This window comes from Piliocolobus tephrosceles, chromosome 10, assembly GCF_002776525.5.
Source record: "Piliocolobus tephrosceles isolate RC106 chromosome 10, ASM277652v3, whole genome shotgun sequence".
NCBI classification, from domain to species: domain Eukaryota; kingdom Metazoa; phylum Chordata; class Mammalia; order Primates; family Cercopithecidae; genus Piliocolobus; species Piliocolobus tephrosceles.
The window spans coordinates 106,796,598-106,819,344 of NC_045443.1; the positions used below are offsets into that span (position 1 = coordinate 106,796,598).

At 49.8% G+C, this 22,747-nt stretch overlaps 1 protein-coding gene across 1 annotated transcript in view; it reads left to right on the forward strand.

The window, feature by feature from the left end:
• The window catches only part of ACACB (acetyl-CoA carboxylase beta), a 134,652-nt gene extending 117,593 nt beyond the window's left edge, over positions 1-17,059 (forward strand). Inside the window, 12 exon segments of the mRNA XM_026454618.1 lie at positions 1,415-1,525; positions 2,425-2,568; positions 3,623-3,743; positions 5,550-5,646; positions 8,793-8,889; positions 9,500-9,635; positions 10,997-11,174; positions 12,853-12,965; positions 14,731-14,885; positions 15,581-15,751; positions 15,860-15,996; positions 16,746-17,059. Of these exon segments, the coding sequence (XP_026310403.1) occupies positions 1,415-1,525; positions 2,425-2,568; positions 3,623-3,743; positions 5,550-5,646; positions 8,793-8,889; positions 9,500-9,635; positions 10,997-11,174; positions 12,853-12,965; positions 14,731-14,885; positions 15,581-15,751; positions 15,860-15,996; positions 16,746-16,872 (1,587 nt within the window). The 3' untranslated portion in view covers positions 16,873-17,059.
• The last annotated feature ends 5,688 nt before the right edge of the window (positions 17,060-22,747 follow it).

The following is a 22,747-nucleotide window of genomic DNA, read 5'->3' on the forward strand; positions in this document are numbered from 1 at the left end:
GTAGTAGTAGTAGTAGTAGTAGTAGTAGTAGTAGTAGTAGTAGTAGTAGTACTAGTAGTAGTACTAGTAGTAATTCTAGTACTAGCAATAGTAGCAGTAGTGGTGGCGGTGGTGGTGGTGGTGGTGGTGTTTGTGGTGGTGAATCTGTATGGGTCTAAGGCAGAGTAAGAGACCGAGGCAAGTTTCTCAGCAGGAGTGAAAGTTTATTAAAAAGTTTTAGAGCAAGAACGAAATGAAGTACACTCGGAAGAGAGCCAAGCAAGGCAACTTGAGAGATTCAAGTGCCTCATCTGACCCTTTTGGGTTTTTATGCGTTGGCATGATTCTAGGGTTTGTGTTTCTTCCCTTGGGGTGGGCTGTCTGCATGCAAGTGGCCTGCCAGCACTTAGGAGGGGCCGCATGCACAGTGTGTTTACTGAAGCTGTGTGCATGCTCACTGGAGGCCTTCTTCCCTTACCAGTCAAGTGTTCCTAGAAGCAGGTCACGTAGCAGATAAACTCTGCCACGCTTGAGCCCACCTGCCCAGCAACCGAGATCTGATTGGGAAGCTGCTGATCACTGGCTTCAGGTGTTTTCATCTAGCAGGAGCCCGCCTGTCCCTGAGGCCAGCTGTGACCAATTGTTATTTTAGAGCGACACTTTAACAACTGCCTAACTATCACCTGATGGTTGCCTTCCTCTCCTGCCCTGCTCATGTCTGCCTACCTACCTACTCTAACAGCAGCAGCAGCAGCAGGAGTAATAGTGCTCTTTAATGATAAACTGCCTTGGAAGGCCTTATTTTTACATGCAATGTTGAATCTTCAGTTTCCAAGGTGGTAAATGTTGGTCATAAGCATCTTCCTTGGGCTTGTTTTCTAGCTTATATGTACAGTCTTTTTACTTTGAAGTCGTTTAGGACCCACCACAAGTTATAAGATAGTACAGAGAATTTCCAAGCACCCTTCACCCCCCTTTCCCCCATGGCACTCACATAACCCTAGTACATTATCAAAACCAGGAAATTGACATTAGCACAGTATTGTTAACTCAGTACAGACCTTATTTGAATTTCACTAGTTTTTACATGCACTCCTAGGTGTCCTTTTGGTTGTTAAGAGGCTGCAATGGCCCATGAATGCCCAAGCTCAGAAGAGCTACACACAAGCCTCTTAAGATCTGAAATGTTCAGTGTCTGCTGCTTGTCTTTACGGCTGTCTTTGTTAACTGTGTTATTTCCATATAGGAATCCAAGCTCAATAAAGTGGCCCGAAGAATAGGCTTTTGCCTCTACTGATGTTTGGCTTCAAATTGGGTTGCCGTTGGTCAAAACATAACTTCCATTTGGGCCCAGCAGGTTCCTGGACTCTTCCCTGCTGTGGGGGCTGGGTCCCTCGCCACTCTCCAGAATTCAGAAGGCGTCCTCTCTCCACAGGTGACCTGCCGAGCCCTTGGGATCGGGGCCTACTTGGTGAGGCTGGGCCAGCGAGTGATCCAGGTGGAGAACTCCCACATCATCCTCACGGGAGCAAGTGCTCTCAACAAGGTGACGAAAAAGGGGCCTGTGCGGAGTGGATTCTTGGGGGCCAGGAGTCATTTTAACATTCTCGTTGGTCTCTGATCGGGGATTTTTCTCAATATGAAACCAGTTTCATTCCTACTGATACAAGAACTCTTTTTTTTCCTATTTGCAGTTATCTGGGCTCCTTATGAGGAAAAAAAATAGTTTTAGGCTATTCTGGTGGATCTAACTCCCTGTATTACTGATATTTTAAAAGAAATTATTAAAGCAAAGAAATTTCCATAACGCATTGCAGAAAATTAGAAAAGGCCCCCCCCCCCCCCCCCGAAGAGTAATTTTGCAGCTTCTCTCATTCTGGTATAGCTCCCTCTCATCTTCTGTCTTTATGTGGCTAATTTATAGTGGATACACAGTTTTGTATTCTACTATTGTCACTGTATTAAAACATTTTCCATGTTGAAAAGTCTCTATACTTAATGTCTGCTCAAATCCCAACCAAAGTCTCCAAGTCTGGTTCTTGAACCAACAGCTTCAGCATCAGCATCAGCATCAGCTGGGAACTTTTTAGAAATGCAAATCCTCAAGCCCTGCTGCAGACCTGCTGAATCAGAAACTCTAGCTAGGGTTTTGCTTTGGAGATGGTCAAGGTAGCAGTCAGCAGCATTACCGGTTCTCAACTTGGGCTCCATGTTGGAATTACCTAGAAACTAAAAAACAAACAAAACACAAAAACTAATGCCTGGGTCCCAGCCTCATAGATTCTGATATAATTGGTCGGAATGTAGCCTGAGCATCAGGATTTTTGAAATCCACTGGGTGATTCTAATGTGTCGCCAGGATTGAGAAGTGCTGAGATGATTTCCAAACAGGTGGTAGAGCCCTGCGCTGTGCAGGACGTTGCTAACCATGTTGTGTCAAAGCAGGTCCTGGGAAGAGAGGTCTACACATCCAACAACCAGCTGGGTGGCGTTCAGATCATGCATTACAATGGCGTTTCCCACATCACCGTGCCAGATGACTTTGAGGGGGTTTATACCATTCTGGAGTGGCTGTCCTATATGCCAAAGGTGCAGTACTCCCCCTGCAGCTTAGAGCCTGGAAGACTCTATCATCAAGCTCACGGGCTAATTGTGTCCCTGTCACCTCCTGGGTGGTGTGGGAGGTTGGCACTACACATGTGGCTGGGGTTGATTTTTCTTACTCCTTCTTTCTTCTCTCTCTGACGCCTAGCCCTGTACTAGCTGTCCTTTGCTCTTTTGGTGGCACTAATGCCATTGTAAGGATGCTATCTGTTGATCCTTTAGAAAGACGTAGTATTGCCTCTTGACAAGAGGCAGCACTGGACAATTCTGAGTCTTCAAGCTTTACAATCACGCTGGATTTGATTCCTGGATTCCTCCTCAGTAGCTATAAGACACTGGGAGAGACCCTAAGTTTTTCTGAGCCTGTTTCCTCATCTGTGAAACGGGAATAATAGCACCTAACTCATGGTGTTATCATGATGATTAAGTGAAGTGATATTTAGAGCACAGCATTTGATAGGTCCTCACCAAAGTAAGAAGGGGACAATAGTGGGCACAGTTCTTGGTTAACTGTAACATTCCTTACAAATGAGTGAGGTTGTCTTTCTTCATTATAATCATTTCTGAGAGGTTGGGTTTCCAGAGTTCAGGTCATTCCAGATCTTCTGCCAAGAACCCCAAGTCACAAATGTCAGTTTGTATTCCCAAGTGCCCCTTTTCCCCATCTGCATGGCATCTGTTACCACTCTCTGCAACCAATCTCTTTTTCTCTTTTTCTTTCTTTTAAGATGTTTTTCCTCCTATCTGACCATATATAACAGTAGCAACCCTTTCCTGTGTTTCTTTAACTTCCCAGCATCAGTGATGCCATGTGAACCAGGAAGCACACTCAGGAGTCCATCAACTAGATTTCGGAAGAATCCATGGGATGGCCAGTCCTTATCTGGCATTTTCCAATCAGAGCAGTGGCTTCAGGAGCCCTAGGGAGGGGATATTGGTGCATAACCAGGCATAATCATAGTCAGAGGAGCAAAGTGCTGATCAGAGGCATGATTGACAAGCACCACAGACTGAGCAGAGACTTGACTTTCTTTTTTAGGATAATCACAGCCCTGTCCCTATCATCACACCCACTGACCCCATTGACAGAGAAATTGAATTCCTCCCATCCAGAGCTCCCTACGACCCCCGGTGGATGCTTGCAGGAAGGCCTCACCCGAGTAAGTTCTAAAGTATTTTGCCTGGGACTTCGTCTTGGGTTTCTTTCTAGGGCTTGAGACAAAGGAGCACTTAGGTAGAAGGCTTGATATTTGTTCTCATATCCCAGAGAGGTACACCTGAAATCAAATGCAGGGAGAGTGGAGAAATGGAGATTTTATTCCAGGCTTTTCCTCAGCCATTGACCCAGAAGGAGTGGAAACAGCCTCCAATTTCTGGAGCTAATAGATGGAGGTGGGGTGCAATGGTGGTCATGGTCTCCCTCCAATGATGCTCCATGCTCCGTGGTCTCTAACTGCCCCACTGTCTCATCAGTAGAAAATTCAGTGCTGAAACATCAGAGTTTCAAAGAGAAGACTCCATCTTTCTCTCTTTCATTCTCTCTTACAAAGGAACTCTGTGAGTTTACACAGGATAGATAATTTGGTCTCTTCTTTTTTTTTTTTTTTTTTTTGTGATAGTGTTGTTGCTCTGCCGCCCGGGCTGGAGTGCAGTGGCGTGATCTTGGCTCACTGCAGTCTCTGCCTCCTGGGTTCAAGTAATTCTCCTGCCTCAGTCTACTGAGTAGCTGGGATTACAGGTGCCTGCCACCACACCCAGCTAATTTTTGTGTTTTTAGTAGAGATGGAGTTTCACCATGTTGGCCAGGCTGGTCTTGAACTCCTGACCTCAAGTGATCTGCCTACCTCAGCCTCCCAAAGTGCTGGAATTACAGACATGAGCCACCATGCCTGGCCAATTTGGCTTCTTCTATACCTACACACACACACACACATACGTGGACACGTGAACACACATGCACATGCACACACATTTTTGTGTATACACATTCTCTCCTTTTCTCTGAAAGGGATGAGTTTCTCTCTTGGAGGTATATTATTTCATTCTGAGCAACCAGAACACAACAGGAAAGCTGAGCTGCTCCTGTCACTATATCCCAAATCTAGAATTTCACATGCTGCTACCTTTAGACTTGGCTGCTCCTCGGCTGTGCGATGCAGGAGAGGTGACCCTCGGGAGCGTGCTAGACTCCGGCCAGTGTGAGGAGCCCTGTGGCTTCCTTCTCTCTCTTTTCATTTCTCTTGGGCTTTCTGGCCTGTAAACACTGAGGGGGCTGCTTATCTCAATTAAAAAATGTTCAGCTTCTCACTGTCAGGCCAGTCCTCAGCAGATGCTGAAGTTGGGCTGTTGCGTGCCTGGGTACCGGGCCTCCCACGCCTGAGACGCCTCCCACTCTGGCCGTGCCTCCTGGTCAGAGCCACAGCCATTTATGCTGTCGCATGGATTTAAGTCATCATTTCCTTCCCACCGATGGCTGTGGTTGACATCATCATATTCTCTCTCTGTCTCTCTCTGGGAAATTGAAACTTTTTTCTCAATTAAGTGGTTGTTAAGCTGCAGCCAGCAGCTAGCAGGTGAGGGATGAGTGTTTTGGGGCAGGTGGTCCGTTCCTGAAATCCCACCTTCCAGAGGTGTCTGTCCACTCTCTGCATCTTAGGAAGAGAGGGCAGAGGCTGTGATTAGAATCTCAGCATGTTTGGAATTGGCTGGCTGTCGATGGTAGTCAGATATTCCGTGTGGACTGAATTCTTGACTTGGTATATTTATTGCAGCCTTGTTTGTCTTTTGAGGTGTTCTGGGAAGGGGGGAAAGGGGTTGGGACCTGTGTGGTTGTAGGTAGAAAGGGGTATCTGGGCTATGAGGTTAAAGCCAGGCTGTCCTTAGGGAGATTTTACGCAGCCACGTGTGTCCTGGGGGCCCCCAGCCACCTGGCCCTCCAGCCCAGGCTTCTGCCCTTCTGCCCACAGCTCTGAAGGGAACGTGGCAGAGCGGATTCTTTGACCATGGCAGTTTCAAGGAAATCATGGCACCCTGGGCGCAGACCGTGGTGACAGGACGAGCAAGGTAATCATGAAGACGGGAGCAGGCTGCCCATGTCTGGCTCACCAGGCATTGGGACCCCCAGGTGTGAGACCACAGACCTCCAGGGGCAATTTGCTTCTGGGCCTCAGGATTTTCTAAAAGAAAAAACCAATTTGGGGGATGGTTTCTGGAGTGTCTATGTGTGCCCTTAGAAGGTATCTGAGCCAACCTCCTCCTGAGGCCTGGGACCCCTGCCTGTAATCAGGCCCCAGGCCACGAGGGCCAACAACTCCACTGGGCATCAGAAGGTGGCCTTGTGTGCTGTCCTCAGAAAACTTCACAGACACTGGCACTCTGCCTTCCACTGTAGGGGAGCCATGGACAGGAGCCCTGTGGTGTGCCAGTGTTGGTGGGAGGCTGAAATGCTTGCATGCTTTCTGAGCTGGGCAGCTCACCCTTCAGCCTTGTAGCCTCCATCTCTTTGGACAGCTCCACCTGCCTGAGAGTTCCTCCTTATAATGAGCCCAGAGCTGCATCCTCTTCATTTACCACTCAGGTTCCTGGTACGATGTCGCAGCTGTAAGTCCAGGCTCTGTGCTGGACCTGAGGCCAAGCTCCATCTCCATCACTCACCCTCTCTGGTCCTCCACATCTGTAAAATAGGGATAATAATTCTACCCCAAAGGATTATTGTGATGATTAGATGCGGTAACATAGGTGAAACACTTAAAATGTCCTACATACCCCGTAAGTGGGAATGGCTGCTGTCATTTACATCTTGGGCAATAAATACTAAAGTACATCCAGGGCTGGGCGCGGTGGCTCACGCCTGTAATCCCAACACTTTGAGGCCGAGGTGGGCAGATCACCTGAGGTCAGGAGTTCAAGACCAGCCTGGCCAACATGGCAAAACCCCATCTCTACTTAAAATACAAAAATTAGCTGGGCATGGTGGCAGGTGCCTTTAATCTCAGCTACTCAGGAGGCTGAGGCTGGAGAATCGCTTGAACCCAGGAGGCGGAAGTTGCAGCATGGCTAGATCACATCACTGCACTCCAGCCTGGGTGACAGAAGGAGACTCTGTCTCAATAAATGAATGAATGAATAAATAAATAAATAAAGTACAGCTGGGCACAGTGGCTCACATGTCTGTAATCCCAGCACTTCAGGAGACCAACGCAGGAGAATCACTTGAGCTCAAGGGTTTGACACCAGCCTGAACAACATAGCAAGACCCCATCTCTACAAAAAATATTTTAAAATTAGGTGATTGCGGTGGCACACGCCTCTGGTGCCAGCTACTCAGGAAGCCAAGGCGGGAGGATTGCTTGAGCTCCTCATAATATTTGATGTTAAGGGAAGAAATTGCTCATTTTATGATGCCAAGTGAAAAAGACATCAGTATCCAAAAGTCTCCGAAATATGTTGAACTTCTAACTGTTTAGAAAAAAAAGACTAGAAGGAAATAGATGAAAATGCTAACAGTATGGTAATGTGGGGTGACTCAAGTTTTTTTTCTTTTTTTTTTTGAACGTTTGTTTTCCTATCTTTCTAGCATGAATATATGTTACTTATTAACAAAATGAATTCTGGCCAGGTGCAGTGGCTCACCCCTGTAATCCCAGCACTTTGGGAGGCCGAGGCAGGTGGATCACTTGAGGTCAGGAGTTTAGACCAGCCTGGACAACATGGTGAAATCCTGTCTCTACTAAAAATACAAAAATTAGCCAGGTGTGGTGGTGTGCGCCTGTAATTCCAGCTACTCGGGAGGCTGAAGCAGGAGAATTGTTTGAACCCAGGAGGCGGAGGTTGTAGTGAGCTGAGATTGCACCATTGCACTCCAGCCTGGGTGACAGAGCGAGACTTCATCTTCAAAATACATAAAATAGGCCGGGCGCGGTGGCTCAAGCCTGTAATCCCAGCACTTTGGGAGGCCGAGACGGGCGGATCACGAGGTCAGGAGATCGAGACCATCCTGGCTAACACGGTGAAACCCCGTCTCTACTAAAAAATACAAAAAACTAGCCGGGCGAGGTGGCGGGCGCCTGTAGTCCCAGCTACTCGGGAGGCTGAGGCAGGAGAATGGCATAAACCCTGGAGGCAGAGTTTGCAGTGAGCTGAGATCCGGCCACTGCACTCCAGCCTGGGCGACAGAGCGAGACTCCGTCTCAAAAAAAAAAAAAAAAAAAAAATACATAAAATAAAATAAAATAAATTATATTTTTAAAAACAAAGCAAAAAAAAAAAAATCCATTCCACCTTCCATGTGAAAACACTTTGAAGACTGCTGTCCCCAACCCCTGCCTTGTAGGGTAAATGAGAACCATGTAGTGATGCACAGTTCAGTAGCAAGTAACTGATGTAATGGCATCCTGAGCTGAGTCTCTGTCCTGTTCAACATCGCTCAGCCCTTCCCAAGTGCAACCTGATGTCTAGACCTATGCTGTCCAGTGTAGTAGCTGCTGGCCACATGTGATTCTTTAGTTTCATTATTATTAGTATTATTTTGAGACTGGGTCTTGCTCTGTCACCCAGGCTGGAGTGCAGAGGCGTGATCACTGCTCTTTGCAGCCTTGACCTCCTGGGCTCAAGCAATCCTCCCACCTCAGCCTCCCAAGTAGCTGGGACCACAGGTGTGCACCACCACACCTAGCCAATTTTTTTATTTTTTGCAGATACAGGGTCTCACTATGCTATCCAGGCTGGTCTCAAACTCCTGGACTCAAGCAATCCTCCTGCCTCAGACTCCCAAAGTGCTGGGATTACAGGCATGAGCCACCATGCCCGGCTCCTTCAGTTTAAATTGAACTAAGTCAAAGTGACAGAGGATGACCTGTTCCATTCCTCACCCTTGCCACGTTCCACGTGCAGCCCACAGCTCCTGTATTGGACAGTGCAGATGGAGAACGTGGCCCTCATCACGGAAAGTTCTAGTGGCTCATGCTGCTCCAGGCCCCACACCATCCCAGCCCTCCTCTGATGGTACTTGCCCCAAAAAGGGCACCAATAGGTCTGCTACCTTTCAAGGCTCTTACCATTTTGGGGCTTTTTCTTTGCCTTCCAATAAAATAATCCGCCAGATTAAAAAGAACATTCTCCTCCACATGCCCTCACTCCCCACACCCAGAGGTCCCCAAATGTGTCTGGGGTGCTGCCCAGGGTCTGGCTCACCAGTGCTCATTTTCCAGGCTTGGGGGGATTCCCGTGGGAGTGATTGCTGTGGAGACGCGGACTGTGGAGGTGGCGGTCCCTGCAGACCCTGCCAACCTGGATTCTGAGGCCAAGGTGAGGGGGCCAGGGGCTGTGGCTGCTGCTTCAGCCAGCAGTACTGTCTTGAGAGTGGGTCCTGGGCATGGGGGTCCCATCCCTGCCCTGCCAGCTCAGGTGGAGAAGCAGGGGACCCAGTGCAGTCCCTGGCCCTGGGGGGCTCAGTGCCTGTTTCTCTGACACTTTCTCTATGGGTTGCATAAAGGGCTGCACCTTCTTGCTTCTTCCTCAGCAGATGATACAGGTCCCTAGAAACCCTTCCCACCTCCTGCCCTGCCCCTGTTGCTGTTTCTTTGCTAGGCCAGGGCACAGACTGAGAAGAGCTCAGGAGTCAGAGGGCTGGGTCCCAGGGCCAGCTTTCCCCCAGCTCAGTGTGACCTTGACGAGCCCGGCACCCCTCCGAGCCTGTAAATGAGGGCCACGGGAACCTTGCTGGGCTGCAATGGGAGGGTCAAGCCTGGTCCTGAGCCAAGGAGATGGGGCTTCCATCCTTCTGAGCCCTGGCTCTAGTGCTGGGGCCAGCACAGATCAGATCGCCTGCCATCCAGGGCAAGGCTGTGGCAGCCATCCCTGGGTCCTGGGCTGCTGTTGCGCGGAGGCATCTGATCCCCACAGCTCTGTGTTCCAGATAATTCAGCAGGCAGGGCAGGTGTGGTTCCCAGACTCAGCCTACAAAACCGCCCAGGCCATCAAGGACTTCAACCGGGAGAAGTTGCCCCTGATGATCTTTGCCAACTGGAGGGGGTTCTCCGGCGGCATGAAAGGTAAGCCCCTCCCTGCCTGTGGTTACCCCAAAGCCTTGGGGTCAGCACCCAGGACAGCACCCTCTGGGTGGTGACGCTAATGTCCTAGTCTGTGCCCATCATCATCTTAGCTGTGTCTCCCAACAACCCTGAGGACAAAAGACTGTTCAGGTGCCCCACCTCCCTGCTTTAAAGATGAGGAACTGCGGGGCACAGTGGCAGGCACCTGTAATCCCGGTGCTCTGGGAGGCCAAAGCAGAAGGATCATTTGAGGCCAGGAGTTTGAGACCAGCCTGGGCAGTATAGCAAGACCCTGTCTCTACAAAAAATAAAATAAATGTTTAAAAAATTAGCTGGGCGTGGTGGCGCATGCCTGTTGTCCCAGCTATTTGGGAGGCTGAGGTGGGAGGATTGCTTGATCCCAGGAGGTTGAGGCTGCGCTCCAGCCTGGGCAACAGAGTGAGACCCCCATCTCAAAAAAAAAAAAAGTGAGGAACTGAGGGAGGCAAAGTGTGACTTTCTAGAGGTCACACCATGAGGTCCAGCCTCATGACTGGGGCAGCCCCAGGAGCTGCCCGGTGCCCTGGGCAGGCACCTCCCCGTTTGGCAAGGTGAGGAGGATGTTTCTCTGCCCTTCCCTCTGCAGAAAGCGGCTCTGAGCCTCATGTGACCTTACAATTGTGTGGGCACTTTTTAAGCCACCAAGCATGTTTTGGGAGAGAGTGGCTGTTAGACCACTGGGGTGTTGAGGACAGAGCTGGATGGGAGGCAGGCAGACCTGCTGTGAGTCCTTGTTAGCTGGGAGACATCACTGGGCCTCAGTTTCCCTCCTTTGTAAAAGGGGGTTAAGAACAGGACCAACCTCAGAGGGCCGAGGTAAAGGTCTGATGAGCTCATTGCTGGCATGCAGCGTGATTGCCAGTGCTGTTATTATTGCTTTCTTGTTTTCATGTAGGGTGCCTGGGGACCTGGAGAAATGTGTCTTGGTGGGAAATAAGGGCCATGCTGCCTGTGCACATTGGGGAAGGGTCAGTGTGACTGTTAGCGAGGGTTTTCTTTGCTGGAAATGGTGGAGCAGGGCGGCGACAGTCACGGGTGAGGGCATTTCAATTCCAGTTGGAAAGAATCCTAGAGATTGGTTTCTCCCTGTGCCTTCACAGATAAGGCCACTGAGGCCCATACTGGGTGAATGACCTGTTCAAGGTCACACGGCCACTTAGAGAGCGATCAGTGCTCCCGACTCCCAGCCCAGTGCTCTCCAAGCCTCCTAGCTGAGCTCGCTCTCTCAGGACCCCCAGGACAACTAGGGCAGTGGGTTTCGTGTGTGGATGAGTGAGGGCCCTGAAATTGTCAAACTGGGAGGCTGCTGCTTTGCTTTTCAGACATGTATGACCAGGTGCTGAAGTTTGGAGCCTATATCGTGGATGGCCTCAGACAATACAAACAGCCCATCCTGATCTATATCCCGCCCTATGCGGAGCTCCGGGGAGGCTCCTGGGTGGTCATAGATGCCACCATCAACCCCCTGTGCATAGAAATGTATGCGGACAAAGAGAGCAGGTGGGTGTGTTGCCTTTAGCCCAGCTTAGCCTTTTCTTGTTCTCCCAGCCTTGAGAACCCATGACCTTGGGGGATCATGGAGGGGTGCAGTGGCTGGAACCTGTGGGTGGTGGAGGAATGTTGTCTCTTCTTTCATGGTTTATACTCCTTCTTCCCAAGGAAGTTTGCAATCAAAAAATAAAAAGGAAAGACCGAAAGCACTTGAGCTTCCTGGCAGCCAGGATGAAAAGGGAAATATGATGAGCCATGTATCTCTCATTAGACTGAGCTTCTCCCAAAGCTATGAGTTCCTATAGGAAATGTTTTATTCAGTTTTAAATCCCAGGGTCTAGCACAGTGCCCAACTCCTGGTAGGTGGTCAGAAAATACTGGCTAAACAAATAACTGAATGAATACTTGCATGAGAGGATACTGGTTCTTTGCAGGAGGTTGACCTCCTTGGCACTTTCCTTAGGAGGAATTTATTCTAGAGATTCTTACAGAAAGGATCATGACAATAATGTTCACAGCACAGTGACTGATGACTTTGAAGTGAAAACTACATGCTACACAGGATGTAAAGGCCTCAATAGTCACTCTGCTCCAAATATAGGCACAGCATTCCTGTGTTCACTCCCTCAGTCATTTGTTAATTCTGCTAGACATTATGATATGGTGGCAAATGGGCCAAGCTTGTGCTGCATTCAGGACACTTAGACCCTTGTCAGGGACTGCTGAGGTCAGTCCTCCAGGAAGACTCAGGATACTGAGCAGCACTTGAATGGAGTCATTGCTAACTTTTCATGCTGGCCACCAGGAAGCTCAGAGCTACTGATAGTATTCTTCAGGGCTTCTAAGCTGTCAAAAGCAAAAAGGGGCAGGGGGAGAATGAGGGGTAAATAAAAATGTTGGAAATGAGGCCAGCTGTGGTGGCTCACGCCTGTAATCCCAGCACTTTGGGAGACTGAGGCAGGTAGATCACTTGAGGCCAGGAGTCCAAGACCAACCTGGCCAACGCAATGAAACCCCATCTCTACTAAAAATACGAGAATTAGCTGGGCATGGTGGTATGCACCTGTAATCCCAGCTACTTGGGGGGCTGAGGCAGGAGAATCACTTGAACCTGGGAGGCAGAGATTACAGTGAACCGAGATAGTGCCACTGCACTCCAGCCTGGGTGACAGAGTGAGACTCTGTCTAAAACAAAACAAAACAACAACAACAAAAAAAAAGAAAAAAAAGAAAAGAAAATGTATGTTGGAAATGGAAGGACAGCCCACACAAGACCACGCTGGGCTCTCAAGGTGCTTTTGTGAGATTTAAAGTGATCAGAAACAGTGCCCCACCTCTAGGAGAGCAGAAATTAGCAAAGTTAGAGAGGACTGTGGCTGGAGAGCAGGAGGGTTATGCTGCCATGGAAAAAGTCATACACTCTTAGACCGGAAAGGGGCCTTCCAGAGTTCAGAAAGCATTATTTTAAATAGTTGGCTCAGTCTTTACATCTGTGGGTAAAGATGTGGAGGCCCAGAGAGGGAAAGTGACTCGCCCAAGGACACACAGCATGTGTAGGGGAAAAGAGCTGAGAACTGGCCCCCAAATCTTCTGGCTGTCTTCCCTCCAGCTCCCCCAACATCCATTAGCCGTTGCTTGCTGGGCAATGCCTCATACACCCCCATCCCTCTGCCTCTTCTCTTTTAAGAGGGGGTGTTCTGGAACCAGAGGGGACAGTGGAGATTAAGTTCCGAAAGAAAGATCTGATAAAGTCCATGAGAAGGATCGATCCAGCTTACAAGAAGCTCATGGAGCAGCTAGGTAAGGGGGTCCCAAAGGCTTCACCTCTCAGAGGTCAAGAGAAGCCCAGCCGGTTCCATTGCTGGGGGTTTCTAGGATGTTAAAAATAAAATGAAGAAATATCAAAATACAGCTATAATAACTGTGAGGTTTTTAAAGATATTCACATTTATCTTTGTTTGTTTTGTTTTGTTTTGTTTTTTTGAGATGAGGTCTGGCTCTATTGCCTAGGCTGGAGTGCAGGGTGCAGTCTCAACTCACTGCAACCTCTGTCTTCTGGGCTTAAGCCATCCTCCCATCTCAGCCTGAGTAGCTGGGACTACAGGTACACACCAGCATGCCCAGCTAATTTTTGTATTTTTGTAGATGGGGGTTTTGCCATGTTGCCCGGGCTGCTCTCAAACTTCTGGGCTCAAGCGATCCACCCGCCTCAGCATCCCAAAATGCTGGGATTACCGGCATGAGCCACCATGACTGGAGGACATTCACATTTCTAAATCAACGTTTTTAACATTAAATATCTATATAGATAGATAGATAATGCCATCGTGAATTTATTTCTCAGAATACACAAAATATAGCAATTGAAGTATTTGGGGCTGATGGGGAATATCAGAATTTTGGTGGCAAAATGTTCCTTTAGAATTCCCAATCAGACATAAGATATTTTACTAACTTTGTTTGAATGACAGCTTTGTTTCACTTGTCATCTTTAGACTTAATTCTCTTTATGTATTTATTTGTTTATTTTTGAGACAGAGTCTTGCTCTGTCGCCCAGGTGCAGTGGTGCAATCTCAGCTCATTGCAACCTTTGCTTCCCGAGTTCAAGCAATTCTCATGCCTTAGGCTCTCAAGTAGCTGGAATTACAGGTGTGCGCCACCACACCTGGCTAATTTTTGTGTTTTTAGTAGAGATGGGGTTTCACTATGTTGGCCGGGCTGGTCTCGAACTCCTGGCCTCAAGTGATTTGCCTGCCTCAGCCTCCCAAAGTGCTGGGATTTCAGGCATGAGCTACCGCGTCTGGCCACAAGATGTAATTCTCTGTAAATATCCATTTTAAGTGTCAGTGTGTTGTGCTATTCACAAGATTTATTACAGTGTGTGCATGTAATTTCTTTGGTTGGTATCAGGGTAATGCTGCTCTCATAGAATGAGTTGAAGTGTTCGCTCCTATTTTCTGAGTTTGTGCAGAATTGGCATTATTTCTTTGTTTTTGATAGAGGTTTTTACCTATAAATTCAACTTTTTTGTTATATATAGGACTATTTGTGTTATCTATTTCCTCCTAGGTGAGCTTTGGTGGTTCGTGTGTTTTGAGGAATTTATGTATTTCATCTTAAGTTGTCAATTTGGCATAGAGTTGCTTATAATATTCCCTTATAATATTTTACAATATATACTAAAAATAGTAATTGATATAGTATTCTGCAAGCACAGTGGGTCTGATGGAAGGGGAAAATGTAGAGTTGCACATTGAATGCTGTCTTGCAATTGTGAGTACATTTCTGAGACTGTACTAGCTATTTGATCTGAGACAAAGGGGGCCGTCAAGATGGGCCTGGGGTGGGGGCGAGGCCAGTGGACTCTGGGGGACCTAGGGGGTTGAGAGCAGCCTGTGTAGCAGCAGGGGTAATATCAGAGTTAAAGCTCAGACCTCTCATGAGGCAAGGCCTGTCCTGCACATCTTGATTTGTGCCTTCTTCAAAAAAAAAAAAAAAAAAATCTCCACCCCACCACATATGGCCACCTTCCATGACTTGACTGGCCCTTCTGCTCACCTGCAGGGGAACCTGATCTCTCAGATAAGGACCGCAAGGACCTGGAGGGCCGGCTGAAGGCTCGCGAGGACCTGCTGCTCCCCATCTACCACCAGGTGGCGGTGCAGTTCGCCGACTTCCACGACACGCCCGGCCGGATGCTGGAGAAGGGCGTCATATCTGTGAGAGCCACGGCTGCCGTGTGGGGTGCAAAGAGCCTACCCTGTTTTCCAAAACGTGGAGGACATTTGGGCTCGGGGGGGCTTGGGATGGGTGAAATGCTGCAGGTGGGAGTCACCTGGGAGCTTTAAAATAATCCTGATCCCCAGATGGCACTGCAGACCAATGAAATCCAAACACCTGGACAGGAGCCTGGCAGTCATGTGTTTTAAAATCCCCAAGAGATTCTAATAAGCAACAAGTCTGATGACTCGGTCAGTTTGGACCTGGACCAGGGGTAGAAATCATTGTTCCTGTCCAGCATTCACCCCGCCCCTCACCATTGCAAGGACATCCCACAGTCACCTCCTACCCATGTCCATTACTCACTGGTTCTCTTGCTGCATTGTTCTCCCTCCCAGCTTGCTCATGCCTCACACAAGCCTGTGTTCGTGTCAGTTGAGGTAGAGTTGGGTGCTGGGTTTTTATGGGGGACATTTTTTCACCTATGGCCAGTCTGGAGTCCTGGTGATGTCCTGGCTCTGAGCAGGTGCCTTCCCCTCCCTCTGAGGAGCCTCAGCTTGCTTGCCTGGGATGTTTTGGGAATGATCTCAGAGCCTGGGCCCAGTCCCGGGCAGCCACTGTCATGGGTGTGGTCAGAGCCAGCGGCCCATCTCCTCCTTCCCTTTCTGGGGATTCAATCCTGGCTCCTCCGCAGGACATCCTGGAGTGGAAGACCGCGCGCACCTTCCTGTATTGGCGTCTGCGCCGCCTCCTCCTGGAGGACCAGGTCAAGCAGGAGATCCTGCGGGCCAGCGGGGAGCTGAGTCACGTGCACATCCAGTCCATGCTGCGCCGCTGGTTCGTGGAGACGGAGGGGGCTGTCAAGGTGGGCCTGGGGTGAGAACGAGGCCGGTGGGCACAGAGGGTGCTGGGGGCTGAGGCAGCCAGCCCACAGCTGGGTACCTCTCTGAGGCGTCCTCTGCCCCCTCCCCAGGCCTACCTGTGGGACAACAACCAGGTGGTTGTGCAGTGGCTAGAACAGCACTGGCAGGTGGAGGACGGCCCGCGCTCCACCATCCGTGAGAACATCACGTACCTGAAGCGCGACTCTGTCCTCAAGACCATCCGAGGGTGAGTGGCCACCGCACCTGCTTCCCAGGCTCCTGGCAAGGACTCGAGCCAGGATTGACCCCCAGCTGCCCACTCCTAGGCAGCCACTTGAACCCGCCACACTGTGCAGTCCCAGGGCCTCAGGGCCAGGGTCGTGTGCTGAAAGCCACAGTCTGGGGTTGGGCCCCCGCCTGGCCCCCAGCAAAGAGACCATACTCCCCAATGCCCCGTCTCCCAGCCCGGTGGCCGGGGTGGGGCAGAGAGCCCAGGGGTGCTATGAAGACAGTGTGAGGCCCTTCCAACTCATGACCCTTGCTGGAATATGGACTTATCCAAAGTCACAGCTTGAGCAGGGTTAGTTACAAAACCCACATTTGGAACCGCTAGCCTTCAGGCTGCTGGCTTCCACGCCAGTGTTGGCCTTTCCACAGCGTCCCCTCCCCCAATTGCCATGCAGTCCCCCTGTGAAGGAGGGAGTCGAGCACAGGGGACGCCATTTTGGGGATGAGGCTGAGACTCAGGGCAGTGTCTTGTCTCAGGTCATGTGACACAGCAGTGACCAGTAGGGACAGTGGTGCCTCGAGACATTCTGATCTTTAGGTCACAGCCCTCCTGCTGCACAGGACCATCGTTCCCTTGGGGACCACAGCAGGAAGGGACTTGGGAGCTCTGGGTTCTGGGGTGTGGCCCCACACAAGGACTCTGCCATCCTAGGGGCCACTGAAAAAGTGGCTGGAGTGACCCCGGCCCTCCTCTCACCTCCCTCACAGCCTGGTTCAAGAAAACCCCGAGGTGGCCGTGGACTGTGTGATATACCTGAGCCAGCACATCAGCCCAGCTGAGCGGGCACAGGTCATTCACCTGCTGTCTACCATGGACAGCCCGGCCTCCACCTGACCCCGGCCTGCCCAGCCATTCCCGGGACCACAGCAAGAGGAACCACCCACACCCGCCGTTGGTACACCCTCAGCAGACCTTGAAGACTTGCTTTTAAAAAAAGAAAATCCTGGGCACATGTGCACGGCTGCTGGTTCCGAGCTGACACCTGTCTCAATAAAAGGCCCAGGAGTGCCTCTCCCAAACAGAAACAACCTCCTCTCCATAGCTGGGAAGTTTATTTTGTTTTGTCTCTGAAGACAGCATTTTTATTGCATCACTAAATCTAATCAAGCTAAAACATCCCTGTTTCCTTTTGCAAAACAGTGCCTGGCCTGTGGGATCCAGGCGTTCTTCAGGCTTCTTGGATATCATATCATGAAATCTTTTATTTTTTTACTCTGAGACCAGCACTAGATATAAGCATCTCATATATTTCAGCCAAATAAATAGGCCAAGGAAAAAAATATATATATGTAGACAGGACTAGAGAAAAACCTATTTTTGTAATGATGTTTCTTTGGATACTCTCTAGTCACCCAAGAAAATGTATGGATGATTTTTTTTTTTTTTGAGACAGAGTCTCGCTCTGTCACCTAGGCTGGAGTGGGGTAGCATGATCTCACTGCAACCTCCATCTCCCAGGTTCAGGCTGTTCTTCTGTCTCAGCCTCCTAGATAGCTGGGGTTACAGGTGCCGGTCACCATGTCCGCCTAATTCTTGTATTTTCAGTAGAGACACAGTTTCACCATGTTGGTCAGGCTGGTCTTGAACTCTTGACTTCAGGTAATCCACCCACCTTGGCCCCCAAAGTGCTGGGATTACAGGCGTGAGCCACCATCTTTGGCCAGATGATTTTTTATTTCAAGAATGAAATGGCATTTTGTTCCCCAGATGGCCCTAGTGAATCATAGGAGGGCCCCACTGGTAGGCCACGTTTAGCACTGGTTGCCAGGGATTCTCTTTTTGAGAGAGGGAAAGCAAAATGAATGGAAGTGCCCAGCCAGAGGTTTCAGGGCTTCTGGAGGATCCTCTCGCATAGCTCGAGGTCCTCTGCCTGCCTCTTCCCTCCAAGGAAAATGAGGACTGCCCCTTCCGCCTGCAGGATTGGCCCCCAGCCTGCGCAGGCACCCTTCTCTTGCCCAAGTGGGGAGCACAGAGGCGGAGAGGAATCCCTTGCCACACCCATGGCCCAGCTTGCTCACAAGTGTCACGTCTGTGACGGTCACCACTGCTCCCTTGGAGGGCCACTTGAGTCACTGTTGCTCCCTTGCCTGCTGGCTTGATGAGCACAGATGGTGGGATCTGACCGAGGGGCAGAGCTGCCGGTGACTAAGGACTGGACGGTGGTGACCATACCGATTTGCTCAGGGAGGATGTTGCAATGCATCCGGCAGCTCCTGGCTCTGCAGGCGGCACAGCCTGGGGCCCTGCAATCCTCTGGTTTCTCCCACTGGGGTGGAGTGGGGGGTGGAGGGAGTTGGCCACAACCCACTGCTGTGATGGGCGGTTTGTCCGAGGATGCTGAATGTGATGCCTGGTCAATGTGGAAGCCCAAGAAGTCGCCCAGGGAAGCCTCCAAAAGCTGCAATGCTTGAGGGTATCCGAGTTGAAAAAGACAAAATCTGACCATTAGCCAGTGGCGGCCCTGGCAAATGAAGGTGCGGTGGGGCAGTGAGGGATGGGAGAAGGTGAATTATTCCTTATTCCACCCCGAGGTTTGCTGGGGTGAGGGGAAGAATCGATGCTGCTTCAGGAACTGAAGGTTTTTCTGTTGGGAAGGCCGTCTTGGTTTTGGAGAGAAAGGCAAGTTATGAGTAGCTGCTACCCTGGCACGGTGGGCAGAGAGCCTACCAGGAAATGTGCAGAATAAACTATTTTTTGAAGGAAACACTTTGGCCTCGACTTTATTGTCTGGACTGGAGAAGGCAGGTTGCCTCCTCCAAAGGTAGGTGTTCACCTTTGTACCCTCCATTCCTGACACCACAGCTGAGACCTTGAGTGAGTTCCCATCACAGGGGCAGACAGGGATGCAGTGAAGGGAGCTGAAGGCTGGACTGAATTGGACAAAGTCATCCCTTTTTGAAAGCATTAGGGAAAAAATGTTTTAGAAAAATATATGCAAGCCTAGTCTATACCACAGGCAAAAAGGGAGCTTCTCTGGAAGAAGGGGGCGGGGTGTTGGCCCAGGCACTTCACATGTGAGTTCCATTCCTTTCTACCACCTTGATCCACCCTTGTTGTGCAGATGAGGAAGCTGAGGCACAGAGAGGTGAAGGCATTTGTCCATGGTTACGCAGGGACGGAATCAAGTGGGCTTGGCTCCAGAACCCAGCCCTTTCCTTTTATGACCTAGGTCCTTGGTGGGCAGGTTTAAGCCACACTTAGGAGTTGGTTGTACATGGACCCAAACTGCAGAAGAACCCCCGACTGCAGCTTCTCAGCACACAGAGACTATTCAATTTTTCTCCAAAATACAGAACAACAACTGTTACTTTGATTCCGCCTGACACCTTTTCCAGGCATTTCCCCCTCACCAGGGATGGGCCAGTGAGAGTTCTCCATTCCCCCTGACAGTGACTGACGCAGGTATGGGTGTGTATCCTCAGTAGAGCTGATCAGAATTCTTTAGGGATGGCTGACAATGCTGATGTGGAGAGAACCTACCAATGCAGGGGAAAGCCAAGCCCAGAGATAGAGCGGGAGACCCAGTCCTGTTGGTGGTACTTGGATGCCTGGATCAAGCCATGCCTGAAGTCAGTAGCCCAGTCCCAAGAACCTATCCATGGTTTTTGTTTGTGTGCTTGTTTGTTTGTTTTAATGCTTGCACTAGTTTGAGTTGGAGCTCTATCCTTAGCCCCAGAGATGGCCCAGTTAGCCCAGAAGACAGCAGTTTATTTCCACCCACAGCAGCACCTGATGGTGGTCTGCATCAGCAGACCCTCCAGGCAGGGAGGTGAGGAGCTGAGAACAAGCTGAAATGCAACCCTCTGGGATGGGGAGAAGGAAGCTCTGATTTGATTTTGCATCCTGAAGACTATGGGTCAATTGTTTGTTTTCATCTGGATTTGAAACCCGGACACAAGTTGCCATCTGCCGCTAAGGATGCTGGAGTTTACTCTGTGGACATCAGCTGAAAGTGCTTTTCCTGACAAGGCTTTTCTCCCTTGGAGGACTTAGTGTAGCTAGTCACAAGGGCAAGGGAGAAAGGATCAGACCACTGAGTACGGACAGAGGTCTTGCTGGGCAGGTTGGGTGCTAACTGAACACTCCCCACGATGGCCACTGGTCACGTGCCAGTTTCTGGCCTCCTTCCACACAATCCTCATGTGACCCTTGGAGGTGGTTGCTACATACACTCAATCCTCTTTTTTTTTTTTTTTTTTTTTTAAATGAGACAGGGTCTCACTTGTTGCCCAGGCTGGAGTCCATTGATGTGATTTCAGCTCACTGCAGCCTCAACCTCCTGGGCACAAATGATCCTCCCACTTCAGCCTCCCGAGTGTCTGGGACCACAGGCATGCACCACCATGCCCAGCTAACTCTTTTAGTTTTTGTAGAGATGGGGTCTAGCTGTGTTGTCCAGGCTGGTCTCAAACTCTTGGCCTCAAGCGATCCTCCCACCTCAGCATCCTAGAGTGCTAGAATTACAGGTGTGAACCACTATACCTAGCCTCTATCCTCATTTTTATAGAGAAAACCCAGGCTCAGAGATGAGCCAACTTCTCCAAGTGCACATAGCCAGTAAAAGAAGGGGCCAGGCCAGGAACCCAGGCTGGCTCAGACCCAGTCCCTCTGGGCTTAATGCCTTTCCATAAGTCCTAAACCTTTGCAAGGGTTAGATCCCAAAACATGAGAGCATCCTGTAGACCAAGCTCTACTCCTCCTGCCTCCCTGGCTTCCTGGCTGATTCAGCCAATGCCATCATTCAGATCCTCATCAAAAACCTCATGCTCTTCATGCCAAGAGCCCACACTAGGGTGGGCTGCCCTCTTTCCTGATTGGCAGATTTTGCAGCCCTTGATTGGCAGATTCTGTAGCCCCTAAACCACTCAGAGGAACCTCACATTTCTGCATGCACAGTGGGCTCCTCCACATCACAAATGTAAATGTGGGCTAGGTTATCCCCATTTCTACTCCTTTCTTTGGCCTCCTCAATTATTTTATTTATTATCTTATTATTTTGCCTTCATCTGCTCCAAAAGTCAGTTGGCCTTTTTTTCTCAGGGTCATTCTTTTCCCCTAACATTTTATTATGAAAATTTCCAAATGCCAAAAAGTCAAAATATTTCATAGCACTCACTCTAACCCACCATCTCGATGCCACCATTGACATCTGACTGTACTTGTACCTTCTTTAACACCGCTCTCTCCATCTGTCCATCTCTCCTTTATCGGTGAATGCATGCTATTATTTTGTCACATTTCAGAGTAAATTGCAGACATTAATACATTTCTCCAGAGTTATTTTTGCATTTCAAAACCAGTTGTTTGTTTTGTAAATCACTTCCTGAGCTTTTCTGCAGCTGAGAGCACATCCAGATCAACAGAGCTGTGTTGAAATGAAGCAGCCAGTCGTGTGGCCAGAGAGGGAACCCCAGTTCTCACAGTGCACACAGCCCCAGAAAAATGCTTTTGTCCACTATTTTATGAGCATGTGCCACAGGCCGAGCACTGTGAGCACTGTGACAGGGCACCGCCACGAGCAAGGCAACCCACTCCTGCCCTTGGGGACTGGTATCCTGGGGTTCCCAACAGGTAGAAATTGCAAGTGGCTAACCATAAGGAGATGTTTAGGGTCACAACTAGTCAAAACAGTGACTGTTAAATCCAGAAATATCCAGGGTCCACCTTCAGAGTCCCTGTGACAGGGACGTGATAGAGAAGGGAACAAGGACCATCCACACAGGCCACAGAAAGGTTCTGAATAACCACCATGCACAGCAAAGCCTCCCTATGGCTTCTGCTAACTCAACCAGTGTGGACCAACCAGCCCTCTTCTGGGCACTGGCCGTGTAGCTGATGCACCGAGCCATGCTGCTTGACGTCCGGAGAGATCTGCCCAAAATGCCACTTCCCTGTACTAAGTGCCCTTGGGACAAAAGTATCACTCAGTCCTATAAGGCATGGCATGAGTCTTGGGGCCCAGCTTCAGCTATGCGAGAGCATCCTGTTACTATCATGAACCAGCCTGTCTTAACTGTCATTTCACCTCCAGGTGAGCACTGGCTGTTTCTCCTGGGGAACCTCTTCCCCCTTGGCCTTTGTCTGGCTGACTCCTACTCATCCCTCAAAACCCAACTCAAATGGCACTTCCCCCAGGCAGCCTTCTTTGACCACCTCTCCCATGGGTTGGGAGCCCTCCTCTGTGCTCTGACAGCCCCTGTTCTCTCTCTTTTGTGCAACATCTATGAAACAGATTTCTAACTAAAACACACAGCTAGGGATCCCTAGGTGTTTCTGGCTGCTGAACCAGGGCTGGATTTTGGAGAATAGTCTGCTGACAGAGAGGTGGTCCTCTCCTGGAAGGTAAGGTGAGAGGATGCTCCGGATGATGTTCCGTATTTTGTAATACCCTGACCAATGGGGTATATCTTTGGATGCAGTACTGTGTAGGAAACACAGGCAAAGGGCCTACACGTTTTTGGTTTTTTGGTTTTTGTCTTTTTTGAGATAGAGTCTTGCTCTGTCGCCCAGGCTGGAGTGCAGTGGTACAGTCTCGGCACACTGCAACCTCTGCCTCCCAGGTTCAAGTGATTCTCCTCCCTCAGCCTCCCAAGTACCTGGGATTACAGGTACATGTCACCACGCCTGGCTAACTTTATATTTTTAGTAGAGATGGGGTTTTGCCCTGTTGGCCAGGCTGGTCTTGAACCGCTGACCTCAAGTGATCCAC